Source organism: Macaca mulatta, chromosome 7 (genome assembly GCF_049350105.2).
Source record: "Macaca mulatta isolate MMU2019108-1 chromosome 7, T2T-MMU8v2.0, whole genome shotgun sequence".
Taxonomy (NCBI): domain Eukaryota; kingdom Metazoa; phylum Chordata; class Mammalia; order Primates; family Cercopithecidae; genus Macaca; species Macaca mulatta.
Window position 1 is genome coordinate 17,503,894 of NC_133412.1, and position 19,873 is coordinate 17,523,766.

At 38.7% G+C, this 19,873-nt stretch overlaps 1 protein-coding gene across 11 annotated transcripts in view; it reads left to right on the plus strand.

Annotated features, from left to right (window-relative positions):
- Positions 1-19,873, plus strand: part of BUB1B (BUB1 mitotic checkpoint serine/threonine kinase B) — a 62,224-nt gene that overhangs the window by 34,669 nt on the left and 7,682 nt on the right. For 3 of the 11 annotated variants that reach the window (XM_028850732.2, XM_028850737.2, XM_028850736.2), the window contains exons 9-20: positions 1,562-1,791; positions 4,578-4,690; positions 5,208-5,323; positions 5,889-5,938; positions 7,326-7,401; positions 7,514-7,619; positions 11,064-11,338; positions 13,894-14,027; positions 14,915-15,058; positions 15,697-15,797; positions 18,877-19,026; positions 19,708-19,850. In XM_028850732.2, coding sequence (XP_028706565.2) covers positions 1,562-1,791; positions 4,578-4,690; positions 5,208-5,323; positions 5,889-5,938; positions 7,326-7,401; positions 7,514-7,619; positions 11,064-11,338; positions 13,894-14,027; positions 14,915-15,058; positions 15,697-15,797; positions 18,877-19,026; positions 19,708-19,850 — 1,638 coding nt within the window. The remainder of the gene's footprint in view (positions 1-1,561; positions 1,792-4,577; positions 4,691-5,207; positions 5,324-5,888; positions 5,939-7,325; positions 7,402-7,513; positions 7,620-11,063; positions 11,339-13,893; positions 14,028-14,914; positions 15,059-15,696; positions 15,798-18,876; positions 19,027-19,707; positions 19,851-19,873) is intronic. The other 8 variants (XM_028850734.2, XM_077939093.1, XM_077939091.1 and 5 more) reach the window with 3 other exon arrangements.

Here is a 19,873-nt window from a genome sequence, read left to right on the forward strand (position 1 = left end):
GCTACTTGATGATCCCACTTGTGGCTGATTTCCTTCCTTATCATAGCAGAGGTGGTACTCAGAACATAATTTTATTTTCCTTTTTTTAAAATTTCAATAGGTTTTGGAGAACAGGTGGTATTTGGTTACACAGATAAGTTACTTAGTGGTAATTTCTGAAATTTTGGTGCACCCGTCACCCGAGCAGTGTACACTGTACCCGATGTGTAATCTTTTAACCCTTATTCTCCCGAATCCCCAAAGTCCACTGTATCGTTTTTATGCCTTTGCATCCTTGTAGCTTAGCTCCCACTTAATGAGTGAGAACATACGATGTTTGGTTTTCCATTCCTCAGTTACCTCACTTAGAATAATGGTCTCCAATTCCATCCAGGTTGCTTCAAATGCCATTATTTTGTTCCTTTTTATGGCTGAGTAGTATTTCATGGTAGATATATACCACATTTTCTTTATCTATGCATTGACTGATGGGCATTTTGGCTGGTTCCATATTTTTGCAGTTGTGAATTGTGCTGCTATTCTGGGTAGATACCCAGGAATGGGATTGCTGGATCGAATGGTGGATCTACTTTTAGTTCCTTAAGGAATCTCCACACTGTTTTCCATAGTGGTTGTACAAATTTACATTCTCCCCAACAGTGTAAATGTGTTCCCGTTTCACCACATCCATGCCAGTATCTATTATTTTTTGATTTTTTTATTATGGCCATTCTCACAGGAGTAAGGGGGTATCACATTGTGGTTTTGATTTGCATTTCCCTGATAATTAGTGATGTTGAACTTTTTTCATATGCTTGTTTGCCATTTGTATATCTTTTGAAAATTGTCTATTCATGCCCTTAGCCCAATTTTTGATGGGATTGTTTGTTTTTTTCTTGCTGGTTTGCTTGAGTTCCTTGTAGATTCTGAATATTAGTCGTTTGTCAGATGCATAGATTGCGAAGATTTTCTCCCACTCTGTGGGTTGTCTGTTTCCTTTTGCTGTGCAGAAGCTTTTTAGTTTAGTTTAGTCCCATCTAATTATCTTTGTTTTTCTTGCATTTGCTTTTGGGTTCTTGGTCATGAAGTCTTTACCTAAGCCAATGTCTAGAAGGGTTTTTCCAATGTTATCTTCTAGAATTTTTATGGTTTCAAATCTTAGATTTAATTAAGTCTTTGATCCACCTTGAGTTGACTTTTTGTATAACGTGAGAGAGGAGAATCCAGTTTCATTCTCCTACGTGTGGCTTGCCAATTATCCCAGCACCATTTGTTGAATAGGGTATCTTTCCCCACTTTATGTTTTTGTTTGCTTTGTCAAAGATCAGTTGACTGTGAGTATTTGGCTTGATTTCTGGGCTCTCTATTCTGTTCCATTGGTCTATATGCCTGTTTTTATACCAGTATTATGATGTTTTGGTGACTATGGCCTTACAGTATAATTTGAAGTCAGGTAATATAATGCCTCCAGATTTGCAGAACATAATTATTGATGGCCCTTGTAAATTATTTTTTGTTTATTTTATCAATCTTATTTTTTTAATTTTTACCCATATGAATAATAGTAATTTTGCTTCTTTAGGACACCATGTAAAATTGAACCTAGTATAAACCACATCCTCAGCACCAGAAAGCCTGGAAAGGAAGAAGGAGATCCTCTACAAAGGGTTCAGAGCCATCAGCAAGCATCTGAGGAGAAGAAAGAGAAAATGATGTATTGTAAGGAGAAGATTTATGCAGGAGTGGGGGAATTCTCCTTTGAAGAAATCCGGGCTGAAGTTTTCCGGAAGAAATTAAAAGAGCAAAGGGAAGGTGTGTGTAATTCAAGTTTGTGAAAAGGACTTAACTTAGTTGTGTGAAGGTTGAGCTGATCTACTACGTCTGAAGAAAACTAACCTTATACTTTGCACCTTTATGTGATATTTCTATGGTTGTACTGTTTCTTTCTGTGTATCAGCCAAACTCCCATTGCTGCCTTCCACGAAAACTCCTTGAGGTGTGGGGGTACTGAGTATGTTTAGAAGTAAAGGAAGAAGTTCTGAACTGTGTGAACAATTTATGTTCCCCAATACAATAAGCAGGTGGCTGTGATCCCTGACATGCATATATGTGCATTCCATGCATCCCTATTAAGTACTTTCCTAATGCTATTGCTTGAAATATTCCACTTTACCTTTGATATTTTGTCTGAAATTTCTCCAGGAGCTTATTTAGATTAACCTAAGGTCACACTGCAATGATTTAGATTATGGATATTCATATATTTTAAAGACATTATAAATTAAAAAGGTTTAAAAATTGAGATATGGGAATTTTTGGGAAACAGGAAACAGTTCTGATTCTGGAGCCTTGAGTACTTGAAAGCAAGAGGTGGGGCAGAATGGGCTGGAAAGTAGGGAAGTAAGGCATATGAGGCTTAAGGCTTGAGAAGGTGAAGGAGAGTAAAGAAGGGTACAGAAAATGAGGTAGGGGAGGGTCCACTTCCATTTAGACATTTTTTATTAGGATCTATAAGGAGAAAGTAATGTTTCTTTTATACATGGATATCCAGAATAACCTACTAATATAGCTCAGCTCTCTTAAGAGGATGTAGTGTTTGTGGGGTTAGCTGGGAAACTTAACCATCACTTATACTTTGAGGAGCAATCTTTTCTGAGTTCCAGGTGACAACTTTGGTAAAGCAGACTGTTAGTAAGTTTGGAATTGTTTTCATTTGTTTCACTAATTAGTGTCATCCAAGATTGTCAAAAGTGCTCTGGGTTCAAATTGAACCTGTGTGTCTAGGTAGGAGAGAGGGATAGTTGCAAAGCAAGGTGTTAGTTGAGTAAGGGTTTTAGAAAAGGAGAACCACTCCAGCAAAGAAATAGGCTAAAAGGGTGGCCAAATATGAACCAGAAAAGGAACTAGGTATCTAGATAAAAACTGTTTCCTAAGGGAAAAGCTTAGTCTGTACCAGGTATATAGAAGGAAAATGAAAGTCCATTTTAGGGCTGAGCATAGTGACTCACACCTGTAATCCCAGCACTTTGGGGGAAAAAAGACCAGCCTGGGCAACATGGTGAATTTTCATTTCTGTGGGAAAAAGAAAAAGTACATTTTGTTTTCAACTAGCCAGAGAAGGACCTACTCTAGATTAGATGGGATTTAATTAGGAATAAGAAGGCACTGACCTCTGAGAATTTTTTAATATTCATTTCTATTGTGTTGTGTTGTGTTGTTTTGTTTTGTTTTGTTTTAAATAGACGGGGTCTCCCTGTGTTGCCCAGGCTGGTCTCAAACTCCTGGGCTCAAGTTATCCTCCCACCTTGGCCTTTCAAAGTGCTGGGATTATAGGCATGAGCTACCATGCAGACCTTAATACTCATTTCTCAGCTGGTCTCTGAATCTATTTCATGAGCTTGTATAAATTCCCATCTGTGTATAAGTTTGTACCCTTATATAAATCCTCATTTCAATAAATGTGGTTTCTAGTTATTGTCAAAAACTGGCTTCGAAGACTTGCTAACTACTTACTCTCAGGGAAGAATACAAGAAAAGAAGAAGCCACAATCAGGGCCTAAACAAAGGTTGTTTTTCTTTGCATTGCACTTCCAAATCATTTTTCCCTCTTCTTTCAAAAACTCTGGCTTCTTTCAGATTTCTATCCTCTAATTCTTTTCTATTTCCTGAGCCTCCTTAGTGTACTCACCTCAGACTTTTCAGTCATACCCCATCATTCATTAATTGACTAATAAGCACATGGCTCACTATCTATGCCTCTTTACCCTAACCTGCAAAACCCTGCATGGCCAAGCATGGTAGCATGTGCCTGTAGTCCCAGCTACTCAGGAGGGTGAGGCAGAAGGATTGAACCCAGAAGTTTGAGACCAGCCTGAGCAATATAGCAAGACCTCATATCCAAAAACAAACAAAACCCCATGTGACTTAGCCTTTGCCTATCTCTCCAAACCCATCTTTTTCTATTCACCCTCTTACTATGCTGCAACCACACTGAACTTCCTTTGGATTCTTAGACACAGTGGTCTTTTCCTGCATTAGGGCCTTTGTGCCACCTAGTTGGTTAGCCTAGAATCTTACCCCAGAACTTTGGCCCCTTATCATTTAAGTTACAGCTTAATAATGTCACTTTATCAGAATGATCTTCCCTGATCACTGGTCTTAAGTAGCCCTCCCTTGGTTCACCTCCATCTGTCTACCCAGTCACACATTCTCACGTCATCTATTTTATTCTTTTTCTAAACTGATTTTCTTGTGTGTGTGTTTCCCCCAAATTTGATTGTTAGCATCACATAACCAAGGACTTTGTATTATGTACCACTGAAACCTAAGTACTCAGAGTTGTGCTTGGCACATAGTAGGTATTCAATATTTTTTTCCTTTTAGTAGAAACCTGTGTTGTTCAAAGGTATTCTGTTTTTTTATTGAATGGATAAATAAAAGAATAGAGGCCTAGACCACAAGTTGAGGACCTTGTTCCACTTAAATCATTTTCATCTGTATTAGTAACATATGTGTTGAGGAGATGAGCTCCAAAGGCAGTTTTGGACAGAATGAGTTACTATGAGGAATAATACCTCAAGCAACTTTACTGTTTCTAGCCGAGCTATTGACCAGTGCAGAGAAGAGAGCAGAAATGCAGAAACAGATTGAAGAGATGGAAAAGAAGCTAAAAGAAATCCAAACTACTCAGCAAGAAAGAACAGGTGATCAGGTAATTTTTCTTTTTTCAATACACAAAACTAAAATTTATTGAAACAAACTTAAACATTGTAAAAATATAGAAGGTTAAAATCCTCCCAACCCCCATTTAGAGTTTCTGGTAGCTTCCTAGCTGTTAGTAGCAGGAAAGTTCAGCGGGAAAGTAATTTAACAGGTGACTTCAAATAGAATTTGTGTCATGTGAAATAAGTGGTGCAGTTTATTGACTTCTTAGTTATACTCCAAATCATTATGTTGTTAATTCTGGCTTAAGCTATTTATTCTAGCTATGTTCCATTAAAATGGAATTGCCTAAAGAAATTTAGTATATGCCTGGCACTGCTCAGTTGAGTACAACAGTACCGGTTTAGAGTAGGAATATAAATTATTGGAAATGACTTTTGTGGTATACTCATCTTATCTTGTTAGTGGATGTCTAGGGAAAGAGTACAGTAAAGCTAATGTTAGAGCTTGAAAATAGTATTTTCTGGGTGCAAGCGACATTGATTTTGTTTATTTAATGCAAACAGCAAGAAGAGACGATGCCTACCAAGGAGACAACTAAACTGCGAATTGCTTCCGAGTCTCAGGAAATGCCAGGAATGACTCTATCCAGTTCTGCTTGTCAAGTAAACTCTTGTGCCAAGTAAGATTACATTGGTGGAAGGGACAGTGCCTATAGGAGGGCATTTAGACACAACCCTTGATTCTCTAGTGCCTTGAAGTCTCTTTTACAGTATTGAGACATGGTTTTTATAAGTCTCTGTCACAACATAAGCTTTGATTCTGATTAGGGAGGACAGAGCATTGACTATTTTCCACTGAAGAAACATGTTTCTTATAGAAACAAATACATTAAATGTTTTTAAAAAACAAAATCACCCATTTCTACCACCAAGAGATGACTACCATTAACACTGTTCTGTCTTTTCTTTTGTGTTGCATTTTTGTTTTATTTTATAAAAATGTCAGCTTACCATTTTGTAATCTGCTTATACTATTAATGCAACTTGACATCTATTATCAAATATATTTCTGCAACATTTTTGATAACCAAAGGTTCCATCTTCTTTAAGAGAATTTGGATTGACAGTAATAATTTATCTTAGAGTAAATATTATATTTAATGGAAAAACCTCCTGGACTTTTAAAAACTAAACAGTTCTTTCTGTGGGTATCAAGCACATGATTTAAAACAAGTTTCTTCACAGAGAAACTTCACTTGCGGAGAACATTTGGCAGGAACAACCTCATTCTAAAGGTGAGTTGTATTTGACAACCTTGAGAAGAACTTGCTGATAACAAATGTATTATGTAATAAATGGTAAATATTTTTATTATGATAAAGGGATTGAAAGAAAGAGGGGGACTAGGATGCTAGGAATTTAGTGTAGGCATATGCTTTATGATAGGAAAGACATTTGAAAGAGTTTTTTTTAAAGATTCCTCAGTGTTTCAAAATATTTGGTTTAATTGTAATTTTAAATTTACACTAACCACCAAATCTTATATTTTAGTTACTGTACACTAAACAGCCAAGACACTAAGGAAGGTGTTTCTTTTCAGGGAAAAAAAAATTTGAAGCTACTTTATATTCAAATTGGTTTTCTTCAGAACATGTTAAAAGTGGCGAAACATGAATATCTACTTGGAAATGGCTTTGCAAAAATAAAAATAAAAAACATTAAAATCTAATTAAACCTCTGTTTCTAACCAACAATTTATTGGAAATGTAAAGCATGAAGGAACATTGTTAATAACACAGGGGGATGAAATTGGCAAAATCCAGCATCATGGGGCTAGCAACCCAGTTTGTTGAACAAAAACTCCCCCCAAAACTCTATAGAATAAAAGAGATTTAAGAGGCATTTGAACAATCACAGTATACGGATCTTAACTCTGCATTCCCAATTCAAACAAACTTTAAAAAAAAATTATTTATATTTTTTTGAGACTGAGTCTCACTCTGTCACCCAGGCTGGAGTGCAGTGGCGCGATTTCAGCTCATTGCAAGCTCTGCGTCCCGGGTTCATGCCATTCTCCTGCCTCAGCCTCCTGACAGGCTGGGACTACAGGCGCCCGCCACCTCGCCCGGCTGATTTTTTTTTTTTTTTGTATTTTTAGTAGAGACAGGGTTTCATCATATTAGCCAGGATGGTCTCGATCTCCTGACCTCATGATCCGCCCACCTTGGCCTCCCAAAGTGCTGGGATTACAGGCATGAGCCACTGTGCCCGGCCAAAACATTTTTTTAATTGGTAAAATATGAAATTTCTGACTGGACATTTGATGTTCATAAATTGCTCATTTTATAGGTAGGTATCATGTTTTGGGATTGGGATTTTTAAAAAGCCTCTTTTAGAAATATGTACGGAAATATTTGCAGATAAAATGACATGTCTGGAATTTGGTTTAAAATAATCCTGTTGGATTGGGTTTGGGGAGTAGTGACAGTGGTAGGGAATCTAAACGGAACATGATCATCTATGTTTAGGTAATTATTAAATTGTTTAATGACCTTTTATATGTTTGAAGTTTTTTGTTATTAAAAAAACATTGCCTTGCTGCTTTCAAACAATACAAAATATTGATTAATTTATCTGGTTGTCTTGAAGAGTAAAGCATTTACTCCTAGAGTATGTATCTAGTCTCTCTTTCTCTAGGTCCCAGTATACCTTTCTCCATTTTTGATGAGTTTCTTCTTTCAGAAAAGAAGAATAAAAGGTTTGTTTGTTTGTTTGTTTTTAACTTAAGAATTTTCTGTTATTATAAGTGAGGATAAATTAGGGGCTACTGTTATGAAAAAAATTGCTAAGTGAGGTATGTCTTTTTCCAGTCCTCCTGCAGATCCCCCACGAGTTTTAACTCAACGAAGACCCCTTGCAGTTCTCAAAACCTCAGAAAGCATCACCTCAAATGAAGATGTGTCTCCAGATGTTTGTGTAAGGAGCAGTATCCTTAAGTTAATGTAAACGGGCTAGTGGATTGTTTATTCAAATCCACAAAAGCTTAAGGTTAAAATTGAAACCACTGACTTGAATTAAGCACATGAAAAGATGCTCAGCATTATTACTCAACAGGGAAATGCAAATCAAAACCACAGTGAGATACTACTTTATATCCACTAGGATAGCTATAATAAAAAATTATGCACAATAACAAGTGTTGGCAAAGTTGTGGAGAAATTAGAACATACATTACTGGTGGGAATGTAAAATGGTGTAGCAACTTTGGAAAACAGTTTGGCAGCTCTTTAAAATGTTAAACACAGTTACCATATGATCCCACAGTTCTGTGCCTAGGTATATACTCAAAATAATTGAAAACACATGTTCACACAAAAAATTTATACACAAATGTTCATAGTTGTATTACTCATGATAGTGGAAACAACCCCAAATGTCCATCAACTGATGAATGGATAAACAAAATGTTGTATATCCATACCATGAAATATTATTTGGCTATAAAAAGGAATGAAGTACTAATACATGTCACAACATAGGTGAACCTTGAAAACGTTATGTCAAGTGAATGAAATCAGATACAAAGACCACATATTATATGATCTCATTTTCATGAAATATCCAGAATAGGCAAAGGTATGGATTGAAGTTTTCCAGGGGATTAGGGAGAGGGTGGTGGAGAGTGACTGCTAATGGGTATGGGGTTTCTTTTTGGAGTGATGAAAGTATTCTGGAATTAGATAGTGATGATGGTTGTACAACCTTGTGAATATACCAAAAACCACTGAAATACACTTCAAAAGGGTCAATTTTATGGTGTATGAATTATATATCAATTTTTATAAGTGAGGATAAATCACTAATTTTAAAGCCTTTTGCACTTTTAATTTTTTAACCAACATAGCAAAAGACATTTGTTCTTTTTTATATAAAATACCTTTTGTGGCAATGCAAAAGTTATGTGGGCCAATCATTTTTCTTCAGTAATGTTCTATATTAACCGCTGTAGACTAATGACATAATGCTTAGGGTGAAAAGACCCTGTGTAGACATTTAAGTCAAAATAACCTTTATCATTGGCATTTTATTAAAGTTTTAAGGAGGAAAAATCATTCTCTTCAAACCAGCCTCTGGAAGCTTGTCATGAGACTGAAAAGAATTGAGTATGTTTAATCTGAAGGCTTTTAAGGGGTGATGTGAGCAGTAGCTTTAGTGACTTAAAGCAGCGTTTTCCACATCCTAGGGAATCATTTGGAGGAAGTTTTTTTGAAAACACTTTTTCATTTTAGTTTCTTCTCTATTGAGGTATATTTTATATCCGGTAAACTGCACAAATATTGTACAGCAGGGTGAATTTTTCCATGCAATTTTTTCTCCTATCAAGATATAGAATTATTTCCATCAACTCAGAAGAGACTAGGGAGTCTTTTGTGACTAACAGTGCTTAAGCCCCATTCCATCAATGTGCCATTGGAATTTCCAGGGAAGAAGTCCAACCATGTATTTTTGTCATTTAAAAAATACTTTCTCAGATAATTCTGATACAGTTAGTCTACTGACTGCTATGAAAAGACAGTGATGTAAGAGTAATTGATTACATACTGTGTTCTGGAGTATACCACCAGAGAACATGATTAACAGGCTGGATTTGGATGCAGTGGTTCTAGATTCAGCTGTTCAAGGATACGCTTATTTGTTAAAGGAGTCCAACTTCATCTACCTTTTTTTTTTTAACCAATCTTTTACTTGAATTTTGTTACTAGGTACCTAAAATATCTAAGCTACTAGGGCTATAAGTAGTATTTGCATAAAATGTATAGATTATAAACATCTATTTTACTTTAATCACATATATAAATACATATATATATATATATTTTTTATTTCTTTCTTTCTTTTTCTTTTTTAGATAGGCTGTCTGTCACCCAGGCTGGAGTATAGTGGCGTGATCTCAGCTCACTGCAGCCTCTACCTCCTGGACTCAAGCATTCCTCCCACCTCAGCCTCCCAATTAGGTGGGACTACAGGTGTGAGCCACCATGCCTGGCCAATTTTTTATTTTTTGGAGAGACACGGTTTTGCCATGTTGCCTAAGCTGGTCTCAAACTCCTGGGCTCAAGTGATCCTCCTGCCTCAGCCTGCCTCCCAGAGTGTTGGGATTACAGGTGTGAGCCAATACACCTGGCCAAATCTTTTTTTTTTTTTTTTTTTTTTTGAGATTGAGTTTCACTCTTTCCCTCAGGCTGGAGTGAAGTGGCATGATCTCAGCTCACTGCAGCCTCTGCCCCCTGGGTTCGAGCAATTCTCCTGCCTCAGCCTCCTGAGTAGCTGGGATTACAGGCGCCTGCCACCACGCCCAGCTAATTTTTGTATTTTTAGTAGGGACGGAGTTTTGCCATGTTGGCCAGGCTGGTCTCGAGTGCCTGACCTCAGGTGATCCACCCACCTCAGCCTCCCAAAGTGCTGGGATTACAGCCACTGGACGTGGCCTATTATTTTTTTTAACTATACTTTGTTTCTTCCAGATGTACCGCCCACCTTTAGTTACTCAGTCAGAAATTCAAAGTACATGTCAAATTGGTAATGATCTAGAAGATTAATCTCTAGTATCCATATGGGTTAAATCAAATAGGCACTATTTGTATACTACAGGTAAATATGTAAAGTGGTGTAATTTCTCTGAGGACAGCTAAGTAATACATATAAACTTTAGTGTTTATAACCTTTCGACCTGATAACTCTACTTTTAGGAATTAATCCTAAGAAAATTAAAGTGTTTCTAAAGATTTATGTATATTTAAAGTAGTTTTAAACTAGTAAAAAACAGAATAGCCTGAAAGTTGGTTAATTTCTTATAGACCCACAGTGTGGCCATTATGTTTTTAAAGAATTTTATATAGCATAGGAAGGAAAAAATACAAAAAGCATGAGAAACAGCAATACACAGTATCATGAATGTTACATTTTCCCTGGTTTTAAAACTCCTTTTTAAATGCATAGAATATACTGTGCATGTATCCTACCAGACATACATGAATTATCTTTAAGAAATAAATAAAAATTAGGTATGTAGCATAGAGGAAGAAGACCTAAAAACTAGGAGGATAGCAGATTATTAGAATATTTACTAAGTGAAAGCCAGAAGAAAGATAGTATTTGTGCTTTAGTTCATAGGTGAAATTTGTTGAGGAACAAAACATTGCCCAATATTTTTCTTTATATGGAGAATCTTCCTGGTACATTTTTTGGATGAAGTATAGTTTACTGTGTTCATGATATAAAAACCTTTTTATCTTTGCCTAGATATTCTGATATGCTATTTCTGTATCCTATGTCACTGAGCTAATGTGTCTCTCTCAGTAAAAAAGTTCTTCATGTATTGAAATAGTTTAGCTAAACTTTATATGGTTTTCACTTCAGGATGAATTTACGGAAATTGAACCCTTGAGTGAGGATGCCATTATCACAGGCTTCAGAAATGTAACAATTTGTCCTAACCCAGAAGACACTTGTGACTTTGCCAGAGCAGCTCGTTTTGTATCCACTCCTTTTCATGAGATAATGTCCTTGAAGAATCTCCCTTCTGATCCTGAAAGACTGTTACAGGAAGAGGATCTAGATGTAAAGACCTCTGAGGACCAGCAGGCGGCTTGTGGCACTATCTACAGTCAGACTCTCAGCATCAAGAAGCTGAGGTGATTGGGAATTTACAGGTTTTACAAACCAGATTGTTTACTCTCTTATTCTGTGTGTGTTTGTCAGTTATAGTAATCAGTTATCAAGTTCTTACTAACTGCCAGGTACTGTGCTAAGTGCTTTATATGAGAGTAGGGCTGCCCCAGATAAAGTGTCAATGGTTGATTTGGATGTGAGGGTTAAAAGTAAACTTTGATGGTGAAGAAACTAAGTGGTCCGAGAGGGGTATTGTACCACTGAGGAAACTTTGCAAAGTGTACATGATTGTCAAAAAGGAGGCATTTAGTTTTTCTTTAATATTGAGTTTAAAATAGTGGTAGGATAGCTTTTGTTAATTTTATTTATTTATTTATTTATTTATTTATTTACTGAAACGGAGTCTCTGTCACCCAGGCTGGAGTGCAGTGGCGCTATCTTAGCTCACTGCAACCTCCTCCTCCTAGGTTCAAGCGATTCTCCTGCCTCAGCCTCCCAAGTAGCCGGGACCGCAGGCGCGCACCACCATGCCTGGCTTATTTTTATATTTTTAGTAGAGACAGGGTTTCACCATGTTGGCCAGGCTAGTCTCAAACTCCTGATGTCAGATGATCCACCCGCCTCGGCCTCTCAAAGTGCTCGGATTACAGGAGTGAGCCTCTGCGCCCGACCAGCTTATGTGAATTTTAAATAGGCAACTAGAGATGTGCTTTTTAAAAAAGTATCTTTTGATAGAGAGGTGAAAATGAACTACGGAATAGATATGAGGGAATGGCTTACAGCCAGGGTCTGAGCCTTGTTTTAGGTCAGCTAATTTAAACTAATTCCAGTTTTAAGAATACTTTTTAATTTGCTAATTTTTGCTTTTAAAGCTGCATTTTGAGAGACCGGATGCAGTGGCTCACCTCTGTAATCCCAGCACTTTGGGATTTGGGAGGGGGCAGATCACTTGAGGCCAGGAGTTGAAGACCAGCTTGGTCAACAAAAAAAAAAAAAAAAATTTTTGAGCTCTACTCAAAAAAACATTTTTTTTGAAACTTTTTCCCTACAAGCTTTTAAGCACATTTGCTAGGATGTATTCACACTGCATGATTTGGGTTTCTCTTTTCTTTGCCTAATCTTTTCTTATTGAAGAAAAAAAAGTCCAGAGAAAGGATAAAGAGGAAGAAAGTGTCAATGTTAGTCAGTGTTTCTCAATATTATGGAATATAGAGTAGATATTTACTATAGGTAATATCTTTATTTACTATAGGTAAATAAAGCATAAATCCAGAAATGTATGCTGGACATGGCTTGTTCACCAGATTTAGAGGAGGTTACCTAGATTCTGATTTGGGGAAATAATGGACTTGAAAAATGAGATTATTGCTGAGTGCATTGGCTCTTGCCTGTAATCCCAGCACTTTGGGAGGCTAAGGTGGGAGGATCCCTTGAGGCCAGGAGTTTAAGACCAGCGTGGGGAACAAAGTGACGCCTTGTGTCTAATAAAAATCAAAAAAATCAGCTAGGCATGGTAGTACTCACCCAGCTATCATTTCCTGGGCTCAAGTGATTCTCCCACCTCAGCTTCCCAAGTAGTCGCAGAAATTAGCTTTTTTGTTTTACAACCTTTTAGCTACTTGGGAGGCTGAGGTAGGAGGATCACTTGAGCCCAGGAAATTAAGGCTGCAGTGAGCCATGATCGCACCACTGCACTCTAGCTTGGGTGACAGAGTGAGATCCTGTCTCAAAAATAAAATGAAAAGTAAAAAAAAAAAAAAAAATGAGTATCAAATAAATTGATAACAAATTATAAATTATTTAAACCTAAATTTTATTAAATTGTATTAAAAATAAAAGTATAACATAAAATTATAAAATTTATAGATTAAGGGTGGGTGCAGTGGCTCACACCTATAATCCCAGCACTTTAGGAGGATGAGACAGGTGGATCACATGAAGGCAAGAGTTCAAGACCAGCCTGACTAACATGGTGAAACCCTGTCTCTACTAAAAATACAAAAATTAGCCCAGCGTGGTGGCAGGTGCCTGTAATCCCAGCTACTCAGGAGGCTGAGACAGAATCACTTGAACCTGGGAGGCAGAGGTTGCAGTGAGCCAAAATCGTGCAGTTGCACTCCAGCCTAGGTGACGAGCAAAACTCTGTCTCAAAAAAAAAAAAAAAAAAAATTATACATTAAGAATTTATGAAATTATAACAAAGTTTATATATATTACTCCTTTTTTTTTTTTTTTTTTTTTTTTTTTGAGACGGAGTCTTGCTCTGTCGCCCAGGCTGGAGTGCAGTGGCGCCATCTCGGCTCACTGCAAGCTCCGCCTCCCGGGTTCACGCCTTTCTCCTGCCTCAGCCTCCCGAGTAACTGGGACTACAGGCACCTGCCACGACTCCCAGCTAATTTTTTGTATTTTTAGTAGAGATGGGGTTTCACCGTGTTAGCCAAGATGATCTTGATCTCTTGACCTCATGATCCACCCACCTCGGCCTCCCATAGTGCTGGGATTACAGGCGTGAGCCACCACGCCCGGCCGCCAATATATATTGTTCCTATAAGAATTAACTTATTTGTGATTCTTTTAGCCCAATTATTGAAGACAGTCGTGAAGCCACACACTCCTCTGGCTTCTCTGGTTCTTCTGCCTCGGTTGCAAGCACCTCCTCCATCAAATGTCTTCAGATTCCTGAGAAACTAGAACTTACTAATGAGACTTCAGGTAGGATCATACATACCACTATATCCATGCCTAGCGAACACTTGTTTATCTCAGCAAACTGAGCTCTATGTTTTTCTTTCCTTCTTTTTTTGAGACAGGGTCTCACTCTGTCACCCAGGATGGAGTGCAGTGGCACAATCATAGCTCACTGCAGCCTCAAACTTACTGGGCTCAGGTGATCCTCCTACCTCAGCCTCCCGAGTAGCTGGGACCACAACTGCACCACCACCATGCGCAGCAAATTTTTGTATTTTTTTGTAGAGGCGGGGTTTCGCCATTTTGCCCAGGCTGGCCTCAAAGGATCCTGCCGCCTCGGCCTCCCACTCTCTGGGATTATAGGTGTGAGCCACCATGCCTAGCCTAGGTGTTTTTCTTAAAGAAGTTGCCCGCCGGGTGCGGTGGCTCACGCCTGTAATCCCAGCACTTTGGGAGGCCGAGGTGGGTGGATCATGAGGTCAGGAGCTCAAGACCATCCTGGCTAACACAGTGAAACCCCGTTTCTACGAAAAATACAAAAAATTAGTTGGGCATGGTGGCGGGCGCCTGTAGTCCCAGCTGCTTGGGAGGTTGAGGCAGGAGAATGGCGTGAACCCGGGAGGCGGAGCTTGCAGTGAGCCGAGATGGCGCCACTGCACTCCAGCCTGGGCGACAGAGCGAGACTCCGTCTCAAAAAAAAAAAGACAGAAGTTGCCTTTGTGAAATTTCTAGAATAGATTAGTACGAAGTGAACACAGTTTCATAAACACCTGAGACAGGTGAGTGTAGTTAAATTAACAGTGCTGACTGTGTAACCTTGTTTTTTTTTTTTCTTCTACTCTGTTATAATATCCAGTTGAAGCATTAGGTTCTTTTTTTGGTGATATCTTTTCACCTTTCCCTCCCACTAGCAGAAAACCCTACTCAGTCACCATGGTGTTCACAGTATCGCAGACAACTACTGAAGTCCCTACCAGAGTTAAGTGCCTCTGCAGAGTTGTGTATAGAAGACAGACCAATGCCTAAGTTGGAAATTGAGAAGGAAATTGAATTAGGTAAGTACCATTGAACGCATGTCCTCTGGTGTATGACAGCATACAAATAAGTGATTATTTGTACTTAAGCTTGATGCTTGAGCAGTGTAAATATTCCTAGATTGTATTTTTTAAAAAAGCAATACAGAGGATGACACATCAGTAACTTCATGTCTTTTTTTTTTTTGAGACGGAGTCTCGCTCTGTCCCCCGGGCTGGAGTGCAGTGGCCAGATCTCAAGCTCACTGCAAGCTCCGCCTCCCGGGTTCCCGCCATTCTCCTGCCTCAGCCTCCCAAGTAGCTGGGACTACAGGCGCCCGCCACCTCACCTGGCTAGTTTTTTGTATTTTTTAGTAGAGACGGGGTTTCACCGTGTTAGCCAGGATGGTCTCGATCTCCTGACCTCGTGATCCGCCCGTCTCGGCCTCCCAAAGTGCTGGGATTACAGGCTTGAGCCACCGCGCCCGCCACTTCATGTCTTAATAATAGGAATTATGTCTTCTCCTCTTACAATTTTTAACAAATTATTTTTAAAAGTATTCTAGATACTACTAACTGGCAAATATACCAGTGCCTCTGTTCCTTAAACCAGGAGGTAAAAGCTAGAGGGCTGTATATGTTCACAGTGATTTTTAAATGGAATCAAACTTTATCAACAGGTAATGAGGATTACTGCATTAAACGAGAATACCTAATATGTGAAGATTACAAGTTATTCTGGGTGGCACCAAGAAACTCTGCAGAATTAACCATAATAAAGGTGGGACTGATTCTTTGTAATTTCAGTTACTTTGTAAATAATATGGATTGAAGCAATAACTGTCCTTATGGTACCATCACATCTTTCTAATAATCTCTCTCAATATGTCCAAATATATTAAGTATCCTTTCAGTTTCATTTTTTTGAGGAAATCTCTGCTGATAGTTTCTGGCCTGCTCCAATCTGGACAAGTTATACATTAACTTTCACACAATCACCATCCACAGTCACCTTGGAATTTCCATTTATTATCATCCTAGGTATTCACGTTACCTTTTTCTTATATTGGATACCTAGTTTCTTTTTATCCTTTTCTTTCTTTCTTTTTTTTTTTTTTAAGGACAGGGTCTCTCTCTGTCATCCAGGCTGGAGTGCAGTGGCATGATCACAGCTCACTGCAGCCTCAACCTCTTGAGCTCAAGCAATCCTCCCACCTCAGCCTCTGGAATAGCTGGGACTGTAGATGCACACCACCACTCCCAGCTAATTATTTTTTGTAGAGACGAGGGCCTCCCTGTGTTGCCTAGGCTGGTCTTGAATTCATGACTCAATCAATTGAATCAATCTTCCCACCTTGACCTCCCAAAGAACTGGATTACAGGCATCTAACTTTGCTTTTGAATTTTTTTGCCATTCTGAGTCTCAAAGCTTTGTGTGAAGTTATTTTTCCCGCTTTCTGGATCCTTATAGGATCTTATTCTTGTCCCCACTATTCTGAAATGTCACAATTACATGCCTTTTCATAAGTTTGTTGTCACTTATGTGTTAGATACTCAATGGCCATTTCAATCTGTCAGTTCCCTCAGTTCTGAGAAATTTTCTTCAATGGAGAAATTATTTTTTCCTCTCAGTTTCCTCTGTTCTCTTATTCTCTAATTCCTTTTATTAGAGGTACATATGGCATCTTTTGGACAGAACCTCTAAAAATTTAACTTTTTTTCTCCTATGTTTTCTCTTTTTACTTTCTGAGTATTTTATCAGCTTAATATTTTTGATCTTTTTACTAGGTTTTTATTTCTATATTTAATTTTCAAGAGCTTTTTTTATTCTCAGAATTTTCTTTGTAGCATTCTATTCTTTATTTCAAAGACAATATTCCTTGTCTTTCTGAAAATACTAATGATACTTTAACATTTTTTTCTCCCTTTGTCATCTGTTTCTTCTTGGTTTTTTTTTTTTTTTTTTGGTTTTTTTTTTTTGGCGGTTTTTTTTTGTTGTTGGTTTTGATCTCTTTCACACTACAGGCTTTCTTCAAGTCTCTGACTCTCTATTCATATTTAAGTATGGGACACTGAAAGCTAATTGAAAGCTCTGTGTATATGGAAAGACCTTGACAGCTGTGGACCTCAACGTAGAATGATCTAGCTTGGCCATTTTATTGGAAAACCCTCCAATCTTTTTTTTTTTTTTTTTTTTTTTTGAGACGGAGTCTCGCTCTGCCGCCCAGGCTGGAGTGCAGTGGCCGGATCTCAGCTCACTGCAAGCTCCGCCTCCCGGGTTCACGCCATTCTCCTGCCTCAGCCTCCCGAGTAGCTGGGACTACAGGCGCCCGCCACCGCGCCCGGCTAGTTTTTTTTGTATTTTTTAGTAGAGACGGAGTTTCACCGTGTTAGCCAGGATGGTCTCGATCTCCTGACCTTGTGATCCGCCCGTCTCGGCCTCCCAAAGTGCTGGGATTACAGGCTTGAGCCACCGCGCCCGGCATTGGAAAACCCTCCAATCTTTAGATCTTTTCTCTTGAGCTGATCAGAGAAGTCTTCTCCCTCAGAGGAGACTTCTGATTTTCTGCCTGGAGCATATAAGCCTGGCTTCTAGCTTTCTGAAAGCTGAGTAAGGAAATTGGTCTGAAGAATAGAAGGGCAGGGAGGTACATCTTAACATCTTAACCGCTGCATATATAACATCCGATATATACACTTTTCCCTGTTTTCCATGTTATTTCTATGCCCCCCAGTGGTGCCTAGTGCTCTGTAGTCCAGAGCCCTTCTGTTTTTTTTGTTTTTTGTTTTTTGTTTTTTTTTGAGACGGAGTCTCGCTCTGTCGCCCAGGCTGGAGTGCAGTGGCCGGATCTCAGCTCACTGCAAGCTCCGCCTCCCGGGTTTACGCCATTCTCCTTTCTCAGCCTCCCGAATAACTGGGACTACAGGCGCCCGCCACCTCGCCCGGCTAGTTTTTTGTATTTTTTAGTAGAGACGGGGTTTCACCGTGTTAGCCAGGATGGTCTCAATCTCCTGACCTCGTGATCCGCCCGTCTCGGCCTCCCAAAGTGCTGGGATTACAGGCTTGAGCCACCGCGCCCGGCCGCCCTTCTGTTTTATACTCACTAGGTAATAAACTTCTGGTCTTCGAGAATAGCGGAGAGGTAGTTGCTGGGCTGGGCTATTGGAGCAGAGGAGGGAAGCTGGGGTCTACCTTCCTCTTTTTTTTTGAGACGCACTTTTGCTCTTGTCACCCAGACTGGAGTGCAATGGCACGATCTTGGCTCACTGCAGCCTCTGCCTCCCAGGGTCAAGCAATTCTCCTGCCTCAGCCTCCCGCGTAGCTGGGATTAGAGGCACCCGCCACCAAAAACCCAGCTAATTTTTTGTATTTTTAGTAGAGACAGGGTTTCATCATGTTGGTCAGGCTGGTCTTGAACTCCTGATGTCAGGTGATCCACATACCTCGGCCACCCAGAGTGCTGGAATTACAGGCATGAGCCACTACACTAGGCCTACCTTCCTCTTAAATGGGATTCAGTCACTCCTGTCTTAGCTCCACCCTCAGCGTCACTTCCATGGGTAATTGGTGCTGGCGGTTATATACTATAGGGAAATAGCCTTGTAGTGTAAATGTAGCTCAGCTTTCTCCTCTGCCAAAATCAGTTTTTATTCTAACTGGATTGTTACCTCCTCTTCTCTTTCCAGCTTATTCTCTTTCCAGAATTTGTTGCTATTGTGTCTTTTATAGTAGATTTATGCCTTTAAAAATATCTCTTTATTATTTCTCTATCAGAAGGGCTGGAAGGAATGTGTTTCAACCTGCCAGCCATAACCATATACTTAATTGAATTTAATTTTTAAAATACAATATCTTACAGGTATCTTCTCAACCTGTCCCATGGGACTTTTATATCAACCTCAAGTTAAAGGAACGTTTAAATGAGGCCTTTGATCATTTGTGCAGCTGTTATCAATATCAAGATGGCTGTATTGTTTGGCACCAATATATAAACTGCTTCACCCTTCAGGTTTGTAATACTAAAAATATAATTTAAAGTCCTCAAGTAGAGAGATTTGTGCTCCATTTCTCATAGGAATTTAGTACAAAACCTATCAATCTTCTAGAAATAGACCAATTCAATTATAAGTTAAAAGCATTGATCATTTTCTCAAGTTATTTTGACCAAAGATCTCTTTGGTATTCTTTTAACTTTTTTTGGTCAGTTGTCAAGCATAAATAAAAGTAGAATTGTACAATGAACTCCCATGAACTAGTCATCTATGATAATCTTAGCTCATGGCCACTCTTGTTTTAGCTATGCTACCCCCACTGGATAATTTTTTAAACCCAGACACAATATGTCATTTTACTCTTTGGTTTCTTCTTAAGAAGGTTTGCTACAGATTTTGATGATAATATAAATTCTCAAAAACAGTTGGAATGAGGGTATTTTAAAACATTTATTAAGTACCTATTTTGGGCCAGCTCACTCTTGATGCCATTCATCATTATGTCATTAAATCCTTACAAACAATCTTATGGGAGATTGCAGTATTATTAAAACTGGGACATAGACTCAGTCTACAGAGGTGCCTGTGTTCCAGTAGAGAACAAGGAAGACTACAAACCATCAGTGACCAAGGTATTGAGTATAACTACAATCTGCCAAACTTGAGAAATAGTGAGTTTTCTGTCCTTCAATTTCCAGGATCTTCTCCAACACAGTGAATATATTACCCATGAAATAGCAGTGTTGATTATTTATAACCTTTTGACAATAGTGGAGAAGCTTCACAAAGCAGAAATAGTCCATGGTGACTTGAGTCCAAGGAGTCTGATTCTCAGAAACAGGTTGGTCCTTTTCATTGTTATAA